The sequence below is a fragment of the Octopus bimaculoides genome, chromosome 3 (genome assembly GCF_046866305.1).
Source record: "Octopus bimaculoides isolate indiv1 chromosome 3, ASM4686630v1, whole genome shotgun sequence".
Classification (NCBI taxonomy): Eukaryota; Metazoa; Mollusca; class Cephalopoda; order Octopoda; family Octopodidae; genus Octopus; species Octopus bimaculoides.
The window spans coordinates 37,467,170-37,486,729 of NC_142930.1; the positions used below are offsets into that span (position 1 = coordinate 37,467,170).

Genomic DNA, 19,560 nt, shown 5'->3' on the forward strand with positions numbered 1-19,560 from the left:
ATGGTTTTTGTCTTCTGTCTTACACGAATACCCTTATCATCACTTATTCATGCATCTATTTACTTTTGTCACATTGTCAATTAGTTATTTCTCTAATTTTGTCACAGATTAGCTGACTGAAAATTCCGAGATTTTTACATTCTTTCTATTATCAATTTGCTGTTTCATTAAAATTATGTTTCGCAAAAATCCCAAAAGAATTATCTCTCCCCCTCATGCTCTAGCCTCACACTGGCATTCTCTCTCTCTCTCTCTCTCTCTCTCTCTCTCTCTCTCCTTGTTTTGATAACCACTTGCTTCTCCAATCACTTTGCTCTTATTGCTGAATCACTATCAGGAATAGAGGAGAAGTTTCAGGTGTAGAAGCAAGGATTAGAATCGAAGGGCCTTAGAGTCAACCTAATTAAAACCTAAGTCTTAATAAGTAGGAAGGCAAACAAACCACAAATCCCTTCAGGTAGATGGCCCTGCTCAATCTGTAGAAAAGGCGTAGGTAGAAACTCTATAAGATGTACCCAGTGTAAGCTATGGACACATAAGATGTGCATCAATATCAAAGGAAGGCTAACTGCGAAGATAGTTTTTGTATGTGGCAGATGCTCAGAAGCAATAAACACTGGAAATGTGCAGAGAACAACTTCTGTCGCATTCCAGGGAGAAAAATTAGACTTAGTTGACAGCTTCCGTTACCTAGGTAACCAAGTCAGTAGCGAGGGTGGATGCTCTGAAAGTGTAGCTGCTAGAATAAAAATAACCTGGGCAAAGTTCAGAGAGCTCCTACCTCTGAGGGTGACAAAGGGCCTCTTGCTCAGAGTAAAAGGTAGACTGTATGACACATGCGTATGAACAACCATGCTACATGGCAGTGAAACATGGGCCTTGACTGCTGAGGACATGCGTAAGCTCACAAAGAATGAAGCCAGTATGCTCCGCTGGATGTGTAATGTCAGTGTGCATTTTGACAGAGTGTAAGTGCCATGATAGAAAAATTGAACTTAAGAAGCATCAGAGAGATGACTGCGCTGGTATGGACATGTGGTGCGAATGGATGAGGACAGCTGTGTGAAAAAGTGTCACACCCTAGCAGTTGAGGGAAACTGTGGAAGAGGTAGACCCAGAAAGACCTGGGATGAGGTGGTGAAGCATGACCTTTGAACATTAGGCCTCACCAAGGTAATGACTAGTGACCGAGACCTTTGGAAATATACTGTGCTGGAGAAGACCCAGCCAGCCAAGTGAGACCATAACCTGTGGCTTATGCCAGTGGCGTAACCAGCCTACTTATGCATTTCTTGCAAAGACCAGTTGAGGCAAGTGAAATCACAATCAAAATCAAATTTGCTGACGTGGCCAATGACAGCACCGCCTGACTGACACCCGTGCCAGTGGAATGTTAAAAGTACCATCTGAGCATGATCGTTGCCAGGGCCACTGATTGGCTCCTGTGCCTGTGGCACATAAAAAGCACCATTTGAACATGATCGTTACCAGCGTCACCTTACTGGCACTTGTGCTGGTTGCACGTGAAAAACAACATTCGAGCGAGGTTGTTGTCAGTTCCGCTGGACTGGCTCCTGTGTAGGTGGCACATAAAAAGCACCATTTGAGCATGGCCGTCACCAGTACCGCCTGAGTGGCCCCTGTGCCGGTGGCACATAAAAGCACCCACTACACTCTGGGAGTGGTTGGTGTTAGGAAGGGCATCCAGCTGTAGAAACTCTGCCAGATCAAATTGGAGCCTGGTGCAGCCATCTGGCTCGTCAGTCTTCAGTCAAACCGTCCAACCCATGCCAGCACGGAAAGCGGACGTTAAGTGATGATGATGATGATATTAATAAATTAATAAATTTAACTCATATGCTAACAACATACAAGGGCCATGTTACACTAATCAGTTAATATAACTCACCAATATTTTTATGTCACAACCTGCCATTTCCATATAACTGTACTTTACTTTTTTCTTTCAAGAAACGGGTTTTCTTTTATAAGGACAAAATATTGAAATATGTTTTATTTTGTGTGTGTGTGTGTGTGTGTGTGTGTGTGTGTGTGTGTGTGTGTGTGTGTGTGTGTGTGTGTGTGTGTGTGTGTGTGTGTGTGTGTGTGTGTGTGTGTGTGTGTGTGTGTGTGTGTGTGTGTGTGTGTGTGTGTGTGTGTGTGTGTGTGTGTGTGCATGCGTTTCCACTCCATTATTACTAAATTTCATTGTAGTTGCTTTCTCAATCCCTTTTAACATCTATTCATATTTTGTCTTCCCTGCTTTTTTCTTTCATTAACATACTTCCTTATTGATACTCTCAGTTCTTTCATTCCATCTTCTATTCTTTTTTTATTTTTTTATTTTTTTAACTTTATCCTTAATTCTTCCTTTCTCTCTTTGTCCTATTCTACCACTCCTATTTAAAACCTTTCTGTTATTTACACTAAACTCTGCAATTTTCTCTGCAGATGTTGAAGTAAAACTTAGCTATGATACATATGTCTTTGAAAATATGTTTTAGTACAGTAATGATGTACATATATAGCTTATCTGTATGTGTGTGTATATATATATATATATATATATATATATATATATATATATATATATATATATATATATATATACCTACATACTTACATACATATTCAGAAACATATATCCATGCATATACACAAATGATATACAAATGTGTAAATGTATATATGTATGTATATGCAAAGTGGGGTCAATGTGTAAATATGAGGTTTGTAAGATGATTAAAAGTAGCTTTGTAGATTCAGTCAGTACACATGTCTGGAAGGGACATTGGTAATAATACTTTAATCCTGTTAAGCCAAGTAACCTTATATTTTAACATACCACTCCACATCACACAACTCTACTGTATATGTATAGAAATACATACAGACATGTAAATCTATGCATATATATATGTCTATAAGTACATGTAAAACATAAAAGAATCTGCCAATGTTGTAGATAGATATATGTGTGTGTGAGTTAGTACATATATATAAGTATTTTGCCTATGTGAAGTTGAATGTATGCATATGTATGCCTGTGTATATATGTGTATGTATGTTGTATGTGTTTGTATGAGTACATATTGTATGTGAGGAATACAAATCAATTATATTTGTTAAGACAGCTAGGGTCAAGCTGATTGACAGACAGAACATACCTAAAGACATTTAGAATGAAAGAATGAGAGAATAGAAATCCATTTTAAGTTAAGACCAGTTAGAAACAGGCAGTTATTATATTTCAGCTCAACTTGACAAATGGCATGATTCTTGGGTTTAATGCATTGCCTACTATATGACATGGCTAGGTTGAAATATTTCTAGATGACTTTTATCATTTACCTCTTACTTGCTTCAGTCATTAAACTATGGCCATGCTGGGGCACAACCTTGAAGAGTTTTTAGTTGAATGAATCAACCCCAGTACTTCATTTTTTGTTAAGCTTTGTACTTATTCTATAAGTTTCTTTTGCTGAACCACTAAGTTGTGGGGATGTAAACACACCAATACCAGTTGTCAAGCAGTGGTGAGGGACACACAGAGAAACACATGCATATATATATTCATACACATGCACTCCCCACACACTATGTATGTATATATAGATAAAGGTGGATACATAGACAAACAGACAGACAGATAGACAGACAGACAGATAGATAGATAGATAGATAGATATTAGAGAGGGATTATCAAGCAGGGCAAAATACTTCATAAGCTGTCTGTTAGTACACCAGTCTAACAATATTATTTAGATTAGTAAAGTGCTCCACATATTCTTGTGGCAATGTCCAAGGTTATAGTTCATCACCATTCTGTTTTAAATCCATGGTTGTGCTCCAGTTATTGGACTGGTTCCTACACAGAGTGACATACAAGACAAGGTGTAAATAATGGTCATTACATAATTTTCTTTATTGTAGTACAATAAAGAAAAATATGAAATGACCATTATTTGTGCCTTGTCTTGTATATAGATAGATGTGTATATATATAGTTTCAAAAAAAAACACAAAAAACAATAACAAAAAAACAACAAAGTGAGGACGTGATACGGATAGTGTTATTGGACGCTCGGGAAAAATTTCTTTCTACTTGTTCTATATATATATATATATATATATATATATATATATATATATATATATATATATATATATATATATTTTCAACGTGTAAATGCTAAACGATATATATATATAAAGGATAAGCAGAAAAACTTGCCTTTAAAAGGATTTTATCCTTTATATATATACAGTTCAGCATTTATGCGTTGAATAAATTTACCTTTCTGCTTGTTCTACAATACATTTCAACGCTTCAAAAACAAACTTGCATATTTATATATGACGTAATATATATATATATATATATATAGAGAGACAGATAGATATACATACATATATACACACACACACTTAGTGAATGTGTGCGTGTATGCGGGTACGTGTGTATATAGGTGTATGTGCGTGCATGCAAAAATATGTGCATACAGATGCGTTTTAACCTTATAGCTTTTTCACACTTTCTTCTGTATTTTGCTTTTAGCCCTGTGATTTTTTTTTGCATGCATGTGTATGGGTGCGTGAGTGTTGAGCGCATGTGTGTGTGGGTGTGTATACAGGTATATATATGTATATGTATATATATATAATTTTTGGTGAGTATGTGGGTGAGAATGTGTGTGTTTCAAGCAACCGTGGTTGAGTATATACATATAGGCGAATGTATGGATTGGTGCGCTTACGCAAACCTATAAACTTTTCTACTCCCTTACCTTCACTCCCTCCCCTTACTTAGCGGTCTTAGCTCTTTTGTCTTAATAACGGTCAACCACACAGTAATTTCCCTTTGCTTAACGGTCATTTTTCACAGGAATTTTCAATGGCCAGATAACTGAAGAGACGGCGGCGTGGATTCTCACCCCAGCATTCGAAACTCAGAGTTTTATCCTGGCTACCAAATAAATGTCACATTTTTACAGATAAATTGCTCTATTTACATAATATCGAGGTCTCTTTCTTTCTTTTGTTGTCCTTTCTATATATATGTAAATATTTTATATATATATATATATATATATATATATATATATATATATATATGTAAGCATTTTATATATATATATATATATATATATATATATATATATATATGTAAGCATTTTATATATATATATATATATATATATATATATATATATTACGGAGATGTACTTGCATAGCAAGTGACCTGATCTGAGGTCGTGTGCTGGAACGAAAACAATTGCAGCGTGGAAGGTGTTTATAAGCCATTTAAAATAACACACAAAATCCATTAGATTCACTTCAACATTTAAATTTAATTTGTCAAAATATTTTTGTCGCTTTGAGACCGCGACCTGTTCACTGACAAAATATATATATATATATATATATATATATATATATATAAATATATATATATATATATATATATATATATATATATAAATATATATATATATATATATATATATATATATATATATATATATATATAAATATATATATATATATATATATATATATATATATATATATATCTTAACCCTACTTCTGAATGGATCCAGTATCCTCTCACCCTGGGTTTGTTGACTTATGAGCTGTATGGTGACCTTAATAATGCTGGCAGCATGAAAAAGCACCCTGTATACAAAGTAAATGCCTGACATTAGGAAAGGCATCCAGCTATAGAAACCATGCCAAAGCAGTCACTGGAACATGATGCAGTCATTTGACTCATGAGATCCATTTTAAACCTTCTAATCCATGCCAGCATGGAACATGGATATTGAATGATGAAGACGATGATGACGACAATGATGATGTCTTCCAAATCCATTATCAAGGCTTTGTTTGGCTCAGTACTCTGCTAGAAAAATCACTTGCCCAAGGTACTACATGGAGGGAATGAGCCTGGAACCATGTGGTTGAGAAACAAATTTCTTACCATACAGTCACGCCTAGCAAACTTTGAAGGAATACTCTTATGATATTTATATATCTTGGTATTGCCATTTTCTGGAACATACTTATGTCTATTACTATGAGACTAGGGCAGTCTCGGGTAAACCACAGTCCATGAGACTTTCTGAATGGAACCACATCGAATAAAAAATTACCTTGAATTTTTTTAGTAGTACAACTCATCGGATGAGTAACCATGTCTCATGTTGTCAACTTCTTAAAAGGTGCCCGTGAATCATCTAGTGTTTCCTTCAGTCATGTCTGATCCTGGACTTCTGCATCTAGAAATTTCCAGATTAAGGCAAAACTAAAAGTTACCCATGTATGCAAACATTCTCTCTCATGCCATCAATGATATGTCCATGGTACTGGCTAAAACTGAAGCATTTTGGAATCAGTGTTATTGCAGGCATTACTGTCAGAATGTGAAGTGTTGGAACAGATACAGTCAGGTGCCTCATGCAATGTTCTAACAATTCTGCCAATTCCTTGCCTTAGATTGGTAATGTGTTTTAATGACCCTCAAATGGATGAAATGCAAAGTTATTCTTTGTAGGATTTGAACTCAGTGTGCAGAAAGTCAAAACAACAAATACAATATGGCATTCTAACTGATGCTCTAATAATTGCCAATTCCTCACCTATCCTTAGTTGTAACCTTAGCAGAAGGGATGTGTAACATTCTTGTTGTATCAGGTATATATATGGTGGTAATGGTGATGATTATTATGATGATGATGGAGTTGGTGGCAGTGGTGGTAATGGTGGTGGTAATGTCGATGTCATTTGATGCAGGTCTTTGATTTAACAGTTATGGCAGTATAAAATTTGAATGTTTTTCCTTAGCTCATTCAACTATGTTTATTCTGTTATTTTAATAATCATTAGCAAAACCCAGGTAAAATGATATCAGGCTTCTTACGAATTATTTTGTGCATCAGTTTCATACACAAATTCCATTGAATATTCATATTTATATTTACGGATTCTAAGACAGATGGGGGAGGTTCATATGAGTATCACAAAAGTTTTTTAATGTAATGATTTGAAATAGAATGACCAAGCATATAAAATATCTTGTTATACTGTTATGTGTTGACATTGTATCAATAGTGTATATTGTTTCAAGAAATAGATATTCCTATGAATGTCTCTAGTAGTGATGTCTTGTTTCTATATAGCAATTATTATTGTTGTATTTGTTCAACCAGACACAGTCACATTTTCATTGCCAATCATCTGATGTAATTATTGGTAACACTTTTAAGTTTATTCATTATCAGTCACATATGTGCCAGTTTAATGCCTTTCTCTTCTATTGTCTTGGCTTTAAATTCATGTTGTTTCAAAATCTTTATTTAATTTCTTGGTAGAATATATTTTGCTGCAACCAGGATTTACTACTTTGCTTTCCATTAAGAGGTCACATTATTTCTGATGAGCTTAAAAGTTAGCAACTAAAACGAATAGTTTATTTCTTAAATTGCTCTCTTAACAATCAATATTTCTGATACTACATTCTCTTATGAAATACTGCTGTTTAATGTTAGATTTATAATGTTAGATTTTTAGCATAGTTGGGAAGAGTTTTGGAGTAGTTTGTAGTGATGTTATGTTCCAGTTCAATGAAACAAAGTTATAGGCTATGGTTTGTACTGTCTCAGCCTGGTCTTATCCAAAGAATGAAACAAGTAAAAGGTTAAAACAGTAAACTTGAATAACCAAGACTTACTTCCGTCATTATTCTTTTACTTGTTTCAATTATTTGACTAAGGCCATGCTGGGGCACCACCTTGAATATTTTTTTTTTTTCAGTCGAATAAATCAACTCCAGGATTTATTTTTTGGAGCCCAGTACTTATTCTGTCAGTCTCTTGCTGAACTGCTAAGTTATGGGGGTATAAACACACCAACACTGCTTGTCAAGTGGCAGTGGAGTACAAACACAGACATAAAGACACACACACACACACACACACACACACACACACACACACATAAACATATACATCTCTCTCTCTCTCTCTCTCTCTCTCTCTCTCTCTCTCTCTCTCTCTCTCTCTTGATATATATATATAAATATATGTGAAGGTGCAATGGCCCAGTGGTTAGGGCAGCGGACTCGTGGTCATAGGATCGCGGTTTTGATTCCCAGACCGGGCGTTGTGAGTGTTTATTGAGCGAAAACACCTAAAGCTCCGCGAGGCTCCAGCAGGGGCGTGGTGAACCCTGCTGTACTCTTTCACCACAACTTTCTCTCACTCTTTCTTCCTGCTTCTGTTGTACCTGTATTTCAAAGGGCCAGCCTTGTCACACTCTGTGTCACGCTGAATGTCCCCAAGAACTACATTAAGGGTACACGTGTCTGCGGAGTGTTCAGCCACTTGCACGTTAATTTCATGAGCAGGCTGTTCTGTTGATCGGATCAACTGGAACACTCATCATCGTTACTGACAGAGTGCTAACAATATCTATATATGTATGTATATACACAATGGGTTTCTTTCAGTTTCCATCAACCAAATCTACTCACAAAGCTTTGGTCAGCCTGAGGCTATAGTAGGAAACACTTGTCCTCACAGTGGGACTTAACCCATGATCATATGGTTGGGAAGCAAGCTTCTTGCCACACAGCAATGCCTGTGCTTTATTGTAAACATTTTTCAAAAATTGCCTTCCAAAATCATTCTATTTTCCCCTTCATCTCTGATGTCACTACATATTGTCTTGAGGAATTTAGGGTTACATTTACAACTACAGTTTTGAAATAATCGGTTTTTCAGATGCATATACTCAACAAATCTATTATTTAAGTATGATGACCTCTCTAGGGAGCATCTGCTTTGCTAATTAATCTGTTAGAAATAGCAACCAAATGACCCTAAATTACATCTTAAAAAGTATACATTGTTTTATATAATCTGGGAGTTTGTTAATGCCCGAGAGAAAAAGGACTTTGATGATAGGTCAACTGTGTTTGAGTTGACCTGGAGTTACACAATAACATTATTTCAGATGGACATTCTATTTGTTTAAAGAAATATTTTGTTTGACTTCTAGAATTTTATTCTTATAAACTGCCATTAAAATATAACTGGGAGAGAGATAGGTTGGGTTAATAGATGCACTTGCTATGAATATAGCACAAGGGAATTGAAAAACCCAATGACAGGACTCTAACAACAACATCGAAACACAGTATGTATGCAACAAGATGCACACACACACACACACACACACACACATGAACACACACATTATGTGATTTATAGACAACACCCAAAATTGATTATTACAATCTGGGATGGTAAAAATAGAGAACCTTAAACAAACATAATAATAATAATAGTAATAATAACAATAATAATGATGATGATGATGATGATGATGTTGATGATGATGATGATGATAATAATAATGTCTTAAATTTTGACTCAGGGCCAGCAGTTTTTGAAGGAAGCAGGGATTAGAATGTATGAGCTCTATCAATTATGATTGTAATAATAATAGTTTCAGGTTTTGCCCCAAAGGCAGCAATTTTGTGGGAGGGGCTGATTTGATCACATCAAACCCAGTGTTCAATTGACCCTGAACAGACAAAAGGTAAAGTTGACCTTGGCGGAATTTGAACTCAGAACGTAGTGATGGGCAAATTACTGTTGTGCCTTTCATCCAGCATGCTTCCACACCCACCCTATTTGCCAGATTTAGCACGTGTGGACTTTCATTTCTTTCCCAAAATGAAAATGCAACTCAAAGGTTGCAGTTTTAACATTGTTGTCAAGATCCAGGTGCTTAGGGAAAATGACTTCCAGGTCAGATTCCAAACGTGGCAGCAATGCTGGTACCTGTGCATTGCAGTGCTGGTACCTGTGCATTGCAGTGCAAGGTGACTATTGTGAAGGAAATGATGCTAAAACTTAGTTAAATAAGTTATATTTTATCAAACATATCTAATCCTGGAAACTTTTCATACCACCTTTTAAATCATGGGAAATATACTGTACTAGCAGCAGTATATGACCTTGTTCAAAGTTTATTAATATCTAAAATAGATATAATTACATGATTTTGTTATATTTTGGATGACTTAATTTCTGTACTTATATTCTTGTCTTTTTTATCTTTTACTTGTTCCAGTCATTTAACTGCAGTCATACTGGGGCACCACCTTGAATTTTTTAGCTGAATGAATCGACCGCAGTACTTATTTTCAAGGCTGGTTCTTATTCTATCGGTCTCTTTTGCTGAATAGCTATGTCACAGGGATGTAAACACACCCACACTGGTTGTTAAGTGGTGATGGGAGAACAAACACAAGCACAAAGACACACAGGCACACACACGACAGGCTTGTTTCAATTTCTACCAAATCCACTCACAAAGCTTTGGTTGGCCCAAGGCTATAGTAGAAGACATTTACCCAAAGCGCCATGCAGTGGGACTGAACCAGGAACCATGTGGTTGGGAAGCAAACTTCTTACCACTCAATCTTCATTTGGTCTGGGAATGTTAGTTTACTTAGGATGGTTTAATGAAGGAAATTCAAAAGATGGTTTGGGCTGAGTTCCACAAATATGTGTAAAATAATAAATCAAATAGAGAGCTTAAAAAGACATGTAACCATTGTCCTTCCTTTTCAAAAAGATGTTAACCTATGTAAAATTTCAGGCTATCCAGGTCAACAGCAGTGCATATATATATATATATGTATATATATATATATATATATATATATATATATATATATATATATATATATATATATATATATATATATATATATATATATATATATATATATATATATATATATATATATATATATATGTATATATATATATGTATATATATATGTATATATATATATATGTATATATATATATATATATATATATATATATATATATATATATATATATATATATATATATATATATATATATATATATATAAATTCATATATGTTTAATGTCTTGACTAATACTAAAAGACTTTTCACTTTATTAGTGTCTGACTGCAAGCCTTTAGTATTCAGATTATCCTGTCAAATGTAATGTTTGTTTATTTATATTATTTTGAATTAATCATGCATTATCTTGTAGTTCAGAGATTATGATGATGTAATTGTTTAGTTTTAGAATGACATTGTAGAGTTGAGGTGAGAGGCCAGATCTGGCCAGTCTCAACATAAAACTGGTTACATATTTTGGTCTGATATGGTAGGTTACAGTGCTAAAGGGTCAGTTCTGTAAAGAACTTAGATAAAACCCACATACATGCATGAATATATATGTATACACATGATCATATACACATACATGTGTACATACATATATACAAAGTTACCTACATTAGCTTTTATATGTTAAGATATGTCTCCTAAAAGGAACAACCACTTTCGAATAATTAAGGAACTCAACTGCTCTGTCTAATCACATTTACTCTCTCCAAAATTCTTCATGTGTTTTACAGCATCTATTCAGAGCAGGTTCATTTACTCAGGCAATGTTAAACACTCTTATGCATTTTGCAGCAAATTTACTGGGGAAGGGAGAACTTTGTAACAACAACAACAACAACAACAGCAACAACAATAATGGTTTCTAATTGAGGCATAAAATCAGCAGTTCTAAGGAGAGTAGAGGAGTCAGTACCATTAATCTTAGTACTAGACTGGTATTGTATTTTATCAATCCAGGTAGGATGTAAGGTGAAGTTGACAACAGCATAATTTGAAGAGCAGGAACAAAAAAACCACAAATCATTATGTTTGACAACAACAACAACAACAACAACAACATTAATAATTGGCTGTCTTTACCGTCGGTGTTTTTCAGGATCTAAGGGTGATGAGGACATACACGAGCAGTGCCTGTATTGGACTAATCTCTCCAAGGGATTTTGTTGATGTCATCTATGCAGTCAATACTGATAAATATATAGCAACTTGTGGTGAGTTTCGAATTTTAATACATATATACATACATGTACACACACAAACATACTAGCATACACATGCACACACATATATACATGTGATATTTAACAAGTTGATTAAGCTCAACATTTCTCAGGGACTCAAAATGCAGATATCTATCTACATCTTTAGACATACTGAATTAGATTAAGGAGAATCAAAAGATGGCTTCAGGTTGAGAATATTTGATTAGTTCAAGAGTGAACAGTCTGATAAAACAGAGACACCTGTTAATTTCATACATGCTACCACACAGTTGAGGGGACAGTCTGGTCATCTTGTATTTAGTAATCTGTTACTTGCCAAGTGGACCAAATTACCATGTGACCCCTATATTGCTCCTAAGACTCAAAAATCCAATGTTCTTTCTAATTCTAAATGCAGGCTAATCAATTTGTCCCAGAGTAAGATTGACTTAGTCAGTAAATTCTTGATGCTATCAACTCTGATATCTGAAGGGCCATAGTATTGAAAGATTTTCACTTGACATCAACTGATTCCATGACACCAAGACTAAAGCAGCCTGCAGATTTATTTAACTTGATGTCAAGGATATTTGCTCTTTCAGAAATCCTCTGAAAGCCCTAAACTTTTGGGAAACAATTAACTAGACCACAATATAAGAATGCAGGAAGTCTCTCCTATTCAATGAATGGTTCTTACTGAGTGGAAATGAAAAGTGATCCATTGTTTGGCTTATTCATTGAGAATAATGTGACAAAACAAGATCACTGACTTTGTCAGGTTATTTAACTTGAATATCCTATAAGAACATATACACTCCTACAGTTCAACAATCTCAAGCCTTACAAATAGCTTTGACAGTAAAACTGCTATATACTAATGTTGTCATCAAAGATATGCCTTGTTAATGAACTTCAAAGTATTAGCCACTGATACCTTAGAAAGACCTCTCTACCCCTACCTGGCCCATGTTTATTTATAGAGTAAACAATCCTCATTGCACATAGTGAATTTATCCCTTTCTCCCTACCAGCATCATGGCCTGACAGCATCCAAGTAAAATTACATAACAAGCAAACTGAATTTTAATCGAAGACCTCACTAAATTGGTTACCTCACCACATGAAACAACTTTCTGTTATCAACATCAGTATCTGAATTTTTTGCTAAGACTTGGGATCAACATTCTTACCAACATTGCTAGTAATCAGATCACAGCAAACTAAAGCCACAGCAATATTTTCCTGAGAATATGAACTTACCATTCCATCACACTTGCTGAAAAAAGAACATTGTGTCATTGTGTTGCTATTTAGAAGCAATTTCATATTTAAAAGCAACTGCTGGCAGAAATTTTCAAACATATTGTGCTGTGGCTCAAATGATTTGGCCTAAGTTTGACTAAATCCCAAGCAGAAAGTAAACTGGGATTGTCAGCCTTGGTTGACTGCTTTCATAGTAATTTCAACACCTGCAGGAATAGCTTTGTTAGTAACACTGAAGTCTTGGAACAGGTGTAAGTTAGCCGTATAGAGGCCATGCTGTTAGAGTTACAGTTGCCCAAGGAAGTGAACATTTCCAAGATGAAAAATATATTGTTTGCCCAAGACTGTGCTGAATGACAAACTTACCACTGGCTGCTGTTGCAGAGGGGCACGAAGAAAAAGATACTACTCTTTGAAGAAATCCTTTGATATACCACTCATTGATCTGTCACCTCCAAGAATGAACGACAGACTGAATTTTAGGTTAAACGGCAAATAAGTAAGAACCATGACAAAGCAGCATCAAACCCAAAAACAGAATTTTCCTTGCAGTCTCTGTAGCCAGGTCAGCCTGTTTCATAAGAGCCTGGTCAGCAAGCAGTGTGTTTCTTAATTGATGTGGAATCACTTTGTCACTCTTCATTTACAAAGCCAAGCTATGATATAAAACACTAATTTAGAGTCTTGCTGTCTGTTATCTCACCAGTTCTGCAATCTCTTGTTCTCCTCCATCTTCACAACAAGTGTTAACCCAAGTTGTTTAAGATAGTATAAGTTAACAGACAGTAAAATAAAGTGAAATCCATTATCTTTGCCTTTATTATTCTAGGTTTGAGAAATTTTCCTTCTTAAAACAGAAACTAGTTACATCTAAGAAAATATATGTAAAATTGTTTAAGGTTTTCAAATACTGCATGAGAATATTTTAATAATATTTATCAATGCGTTTTCATATATTTCTTTTTCAGCTGTCAGCATTGAATCAGAGCAATGTCCTCCATTGTCTGCTTATGTAAGGGGATGGAATCATCCTTGTGGATTAATCTGTTGCCGAGTTCCCAAGTAAGACTACTACTACTACTACATGGTTTGCACAGTTCATATGATAACATCTAGATTATCTACTTCGTTGATTCTCAACAATGTTGACAGGCAATACTTAATTGTGAATTTGAAGAGGCAAAGTTGATATTGGAGTTCAATTCTTACCAAGATCATATATACCTTTCATCTTTCTGTGGTCAAATATACTAGCCACATCCTCTAAAAATTTCTGTCTTTGTACCTAAATTACATTTAATAGTAATAATAATTATAACAAAACCTTTAGTTTTTGACATAAGGCCAGCAATTTTGAGGGGTGGGGTGTTAGTCTTTGTTATCAACCCCAATACTTGAATAACGTATTTATTGATTCCAAAAAGATGAAATGCAAAGTTGACCTTTGATACTCAAACTCAGAAAGGGTTGGAAGAAATACTGTAAGACATTTTGTCCAACTCCTTAATGATTCTATCAGTTCACTGAATGATGATGATGATGATGATGATGACAATGATGTTGAAAATTCTTTTTATTTGTCATAGGAACGTCCGATGAAGGGGATATTATAAGGACTTTATAAGTACCAGTTGAGCACTGGGGCTGAGGAAATCAACTTAACTCCCAAAATTGTTGGCCTTGTGCAAAAATTTGAAATAATTTATGTTAAGGTTTACATGAAGCTAGTGAGGAAGGAGAAAAGGAGAGGAGGAGGGAATAAATGAGATAAAAGGTATACATTGTGTATAATATATGTGGATATATATGGATTGTGCAATCTTGATAGAAGTGAGGCACCAATAGGGATTTGAACTCTCACCCAACTGTTGTTCTCTATTTTACATGTGCACGATTAGTTCCATTCACTCTAATCATTTTTGTGACAGTAACTCATCTTTCGACAAATTTGTTGGAGGAGAACACTTCCTCTTCCATCTTCTCTTTACTTTCCAAGTGTAGCCTGGAAGCGCTACAGAGGATATGACAAAAAAAGAAGACGTTTGCTTTAATCATTTCAGTCTTAGCCATCACACAACATTTTTACTATGGCCACTAGACAAGTGGGGTGGAGTTAAAGCAGCTGAAGACAGACAGGGATGGGTGATGGGTCGCATATCTTAGAACAAATAGTGTGGTCAGTTACCCCATGGTAATGACTGTGATGAGTTGCTGCAGAGAATGGCCAGTGGCATTTGCTGCAGTAGCCATTCTATCTCTACATCTAATTCTATGCTAACGTCTTTTATATTTTATTCCTTATTTATTTTCCAGTGAACCAAACAAGACCAAACTGGTGAACCTGATTCAACCAGATCTGGGCGGTATGGTACCACGAGGCTTAGTGGAAGCTGCTATGCCGCCCTCCATCGAAGGCTTTTACATTAATTTGAACGGTGCTCTGAAAGACGATGGCAAACTCATATCATCAGATGAATAGAAATAAACCCGGTGACCAACTTTGCTGATAAATATATCTAACCATACATTCATCCAATCAATATTAGATATGAAAGAACCATTACTATATGTACCCTTAACAAACATCACAATAGACATTTCTATATGTACCCAACAATTATATTTCTAAACATACCATTAATGCAACAACAAACATTTAAAAAATGCACCCTTAACAAACATATATATATATATATACATATATACACACACACGCACATATACCTTTAGCAATACTGTAACATACATTATTGTCCCCTAAACAATATAACAACATACATTTATAAATGTATTCTTAAAAAAAAACATTTCTAAATGTCCCATTAACATCACTTTCAAAAACACAATGTCCCCTCCCCCCTCACTCCCACCCAGCCACCTGCTACAAACACCTAAAAGGTATTAGTATTCCCTTACCAAAACAATAACATACTTAATTGTTTTCTTACCAATAACTTCAGAAATATTTTAAGCGATTATTGATATTGATATTATTATTATTATTATTATTATTATTATTATTATTATTATTATTATTGTTATTGCTGTTGTTATTATTATTATTATTATTATCATTATTATTATTATTATTGTTACTATTATTATTATTATTATTATTATTATTATTATTATTATTATTATTACTACTGCTACTACTTTAATTATAATCTGGGATCAAAATTTTAATTCTAGAATTATTCTAGAATATTGTATAACATTATTATTAGTAATATTGTGTATCTGCGTATGCATGTACATACACATACATAAATGTGCATGCACGCACACGCACACACACAGATATTAACATACACAGATATATGTATGTACATATACATATAGACAGTAGAAACCTTCCTCCCTACTTACCTATTTACCTACCTACCCATATACATATATACACATATACACATATGCAGATATACATGTATAAACCTACATACAATGATATATACACACATGCATACATAGACACAAATACATATACCTATTTTAGATACAGACAGGCACATGATCAATGTTATTTAACATTTTATATTTTATTTTATTCAACAAACACTTTAATCTTATTCCTCAGACTTTCTCAATTTTGTCTTGAAATGTTTTAGAGTATAAACTATATTGTTGTTGTATGTGCTATCTATCTGTTTTGCTGTATCTCTGTTTTAGTGCAAAGCGATGGCAGTAGGTGGTGGAGGTGGTAGAATGGCAGATAAATTGCTTGTTTTTCGCTATTTAGTTTTGTCATTTTTTTAATGTTCTGAGTTCACATTTCAGAATTGGCAACTCTGTTTCTCATCCTTCTGGTGTAGATATAATCACAACCAGATTGATTGTAGTCAGTATAATAAACTGCTATACACTATCCTTGAAATTTGGGGTCATCTGTTTATATTAGTCATCAACATTTGACAAGAAAGTATTGTAGATGATAGAATTGTTTGGGCATGGGACTCCATATGGTTTCCACTATTTGTTAATGCCTATTTAAGTTTTAAAGGTCTTGTACTTAACTTAGAAATGGTGCACTGAGGACTGTGAATTAGAATTGGTGGAACCATGGCCAAACTAGTTGCTCATCTTCACTTTCCCTCCATCAGTCTGAGAGTCCCTGTTGAAGTATATGAGTATTGCCCCTTCCCCTTCCAACTAAGACAATATATACACACACACACACATATATATATATATATATATATATATATATTTTCGTGCAGGTGACACGTAAAAGCACCCACTACACTCTCTGAGTGGTTGGCGTTAGGAAGGGCATCCAGCTGTAGAAACTCTGCCAAATCAGACTGGAGCCTGGTGTTGCCATCCGGTTTCACCAGTCCTCAGTCAAATCGTCCAACCCATGCTAGCATGGAAAGCGGACGTTAAACGATGATGATGATGATGATGATATATATATATATATATATATATATTAGACAAGGTATAAATAATGATCATTACATATTCCTTGTCTTGTATATCTCTCTGTGTAAAAGACCAGTCTAAATGGGAATATAGCCATGGATTTACAATATAGAATGGTTCTGAACTATAACCTTGGAGCCTGCCACAAATATACATGGAGTTCTTAACTAAAAAAAATTTTGTTAGCCTAGTAGGTTTGTATTAACAGAGAACTTAGTTGCATTAAGGCAGTGAGCTGGCATAATAGTCAGCACACGAGACAAAAAGCTTAGCAGCATTTCAACTGTCTTTACATTCTGATATCAAATTCCATTGAGGCCAACTTTGCGTTCCATCCTTTCAGGGTCAATAACATTAGTACTGAGGCCTATGTAATCAACCTCCCCATCCCCTCAAAAACCACTGGCCCTGTGCCAAAATTTGAAACTATTATTTAGTTACCTTCCTCTACATTTTGAGTTCAGATTCCACCAAGGTTAATTGTGCCTGTTATCCTTCTTGGGTTGAAAAAACATAAAATGCCACTGAAAGAGTGTTGTCAAATCAATCGGTTATGGCTCTCATGAAAAACTGTGTGGTTTCTGTATGTGCTGTATAACAATATTTCATTAAACAGAAGTTGATTTACTGATGCAGAATCATAAGTGCATCGTTATTTAGTTATTGTTCTTTATGTTCTGATTTCAAATCCTATCAAAGTTAACTTTGCCTTTTAATAGAGTCATTTTAACTAATCCATCCACCCCAAACATGTAGCCTTGTCTCTATACTGGACATCAATACATCATAGCAAAATATTTTCAGTTGAACATTATTAAAGAAGAAGTAATGTAAATCTGGTTCAGTTCTTGATTATTTCAAGCTCCTTTCACTTACACCCCTATTGTCTCTCTCTCCCTTCCTCCCTTCAAACTTTGGCACAAGGCTAGTGATTTCAGGGGAGGAGGTAAGTTGATTACATCAATGTTTGTACTCAACAGGCACTTATTGACCCTGAAAGGATGAAAGACAAAGTCAACCTCAGTAGAATTTGAACTCAGAACGTGAAGACAGACAGAAATCCATTAAGCGTTTCACCTGACATGCTAACGATTCTGCTAGCACATTGCCTTTCCCTCCTCTATAGTATAGAAAGCACTTCTGTGTTTGATTTACAGAATCTATTATCATTACATTACAAAACAAGAGTAGCTGAGAGAGTGCAAGATTATATATCCCTGTATGGACTGGGTTTAACTATTCAAATCTATGATTCTGTTTTCTGTTCCTCCGGGATTAATGAAATAGGTACTCATTATATGCTGATAAACAGTCAGTAGACTACATGTAGTTTGCTGTGAAATTATGGCTTTCTGACCACCATTTGAAATAAACTAATACTGTAAGATGAACCAAAACGTAAATATTTATTGTCACATGCTTGTAATGGTAATAGTAATGTTTGATTGGCTGTTTTTGTTCATCATGTGGTTTGTTGTACAGTCTAATTATACATTTGTTGTTTATGTTGATTATGTATTCTTAGCAAATAAAGATATAATAAAAATAATTAGGAAAAATTCAATAATATTGTTGGTATTATTGGTGATAATGATGGTAACTCTGGTGATGATGATTTCTTTTACAGGTATATATATTTAACACAGACACACCTACACACACACTCACATATACACACACTCACATATACACACACTCACATATACACACACACCATCAATTTTTACATAGAAAGAATAATGGTTTTAAGAATGAGATTTAAGTGAGACTGCTTTAGACAGAATTCAAAAGCATGCCATGATTTAACTCCCCACCCTCGCCATATCCCACAACAGCAAAGAATTCTTACATTGAAACTTTGTTTCAACATTACATTTGAAGAGATATTGAAATTATGACATTGATGCATTTCTCAGTTATTTTAATGATGAA

The 19,560-nt window shown here is 34.7% G+C and overlaps 1 protein-coding gene across 1 annotated transcript in view; it reads left to right on the forward strand.

The window, feature by feature from the left end:
* The window catches only part of LOC106874079 (stAR-related lipid transfer protein 5), a 201,980-nt gene extending 182,785 nt beyond the window's left edge, over positions 1-19,195 (forward strand). Inside the window, exons 4-6 of the mRNA XM_014921673.3 lie at positions 11,838-11,952; positions 14,175-14,268; positions 15,520-19,195. Of these exons, the coding sequence (XP_014777159.1) occupies positions 11,838-11,952; positions 14,175-14,268; positions 15,520-15,685 (375 nt within the window). The 3' untranslated portion in view covers positions 15,686-19,195. The remainder of the gene's footprint in view (positions 1-11,837; positions 11,953-14,174; positions 14,269-15,519) is intronic.
* Positions 19,196-19,560: the final 365 nt, after the last annotated feature.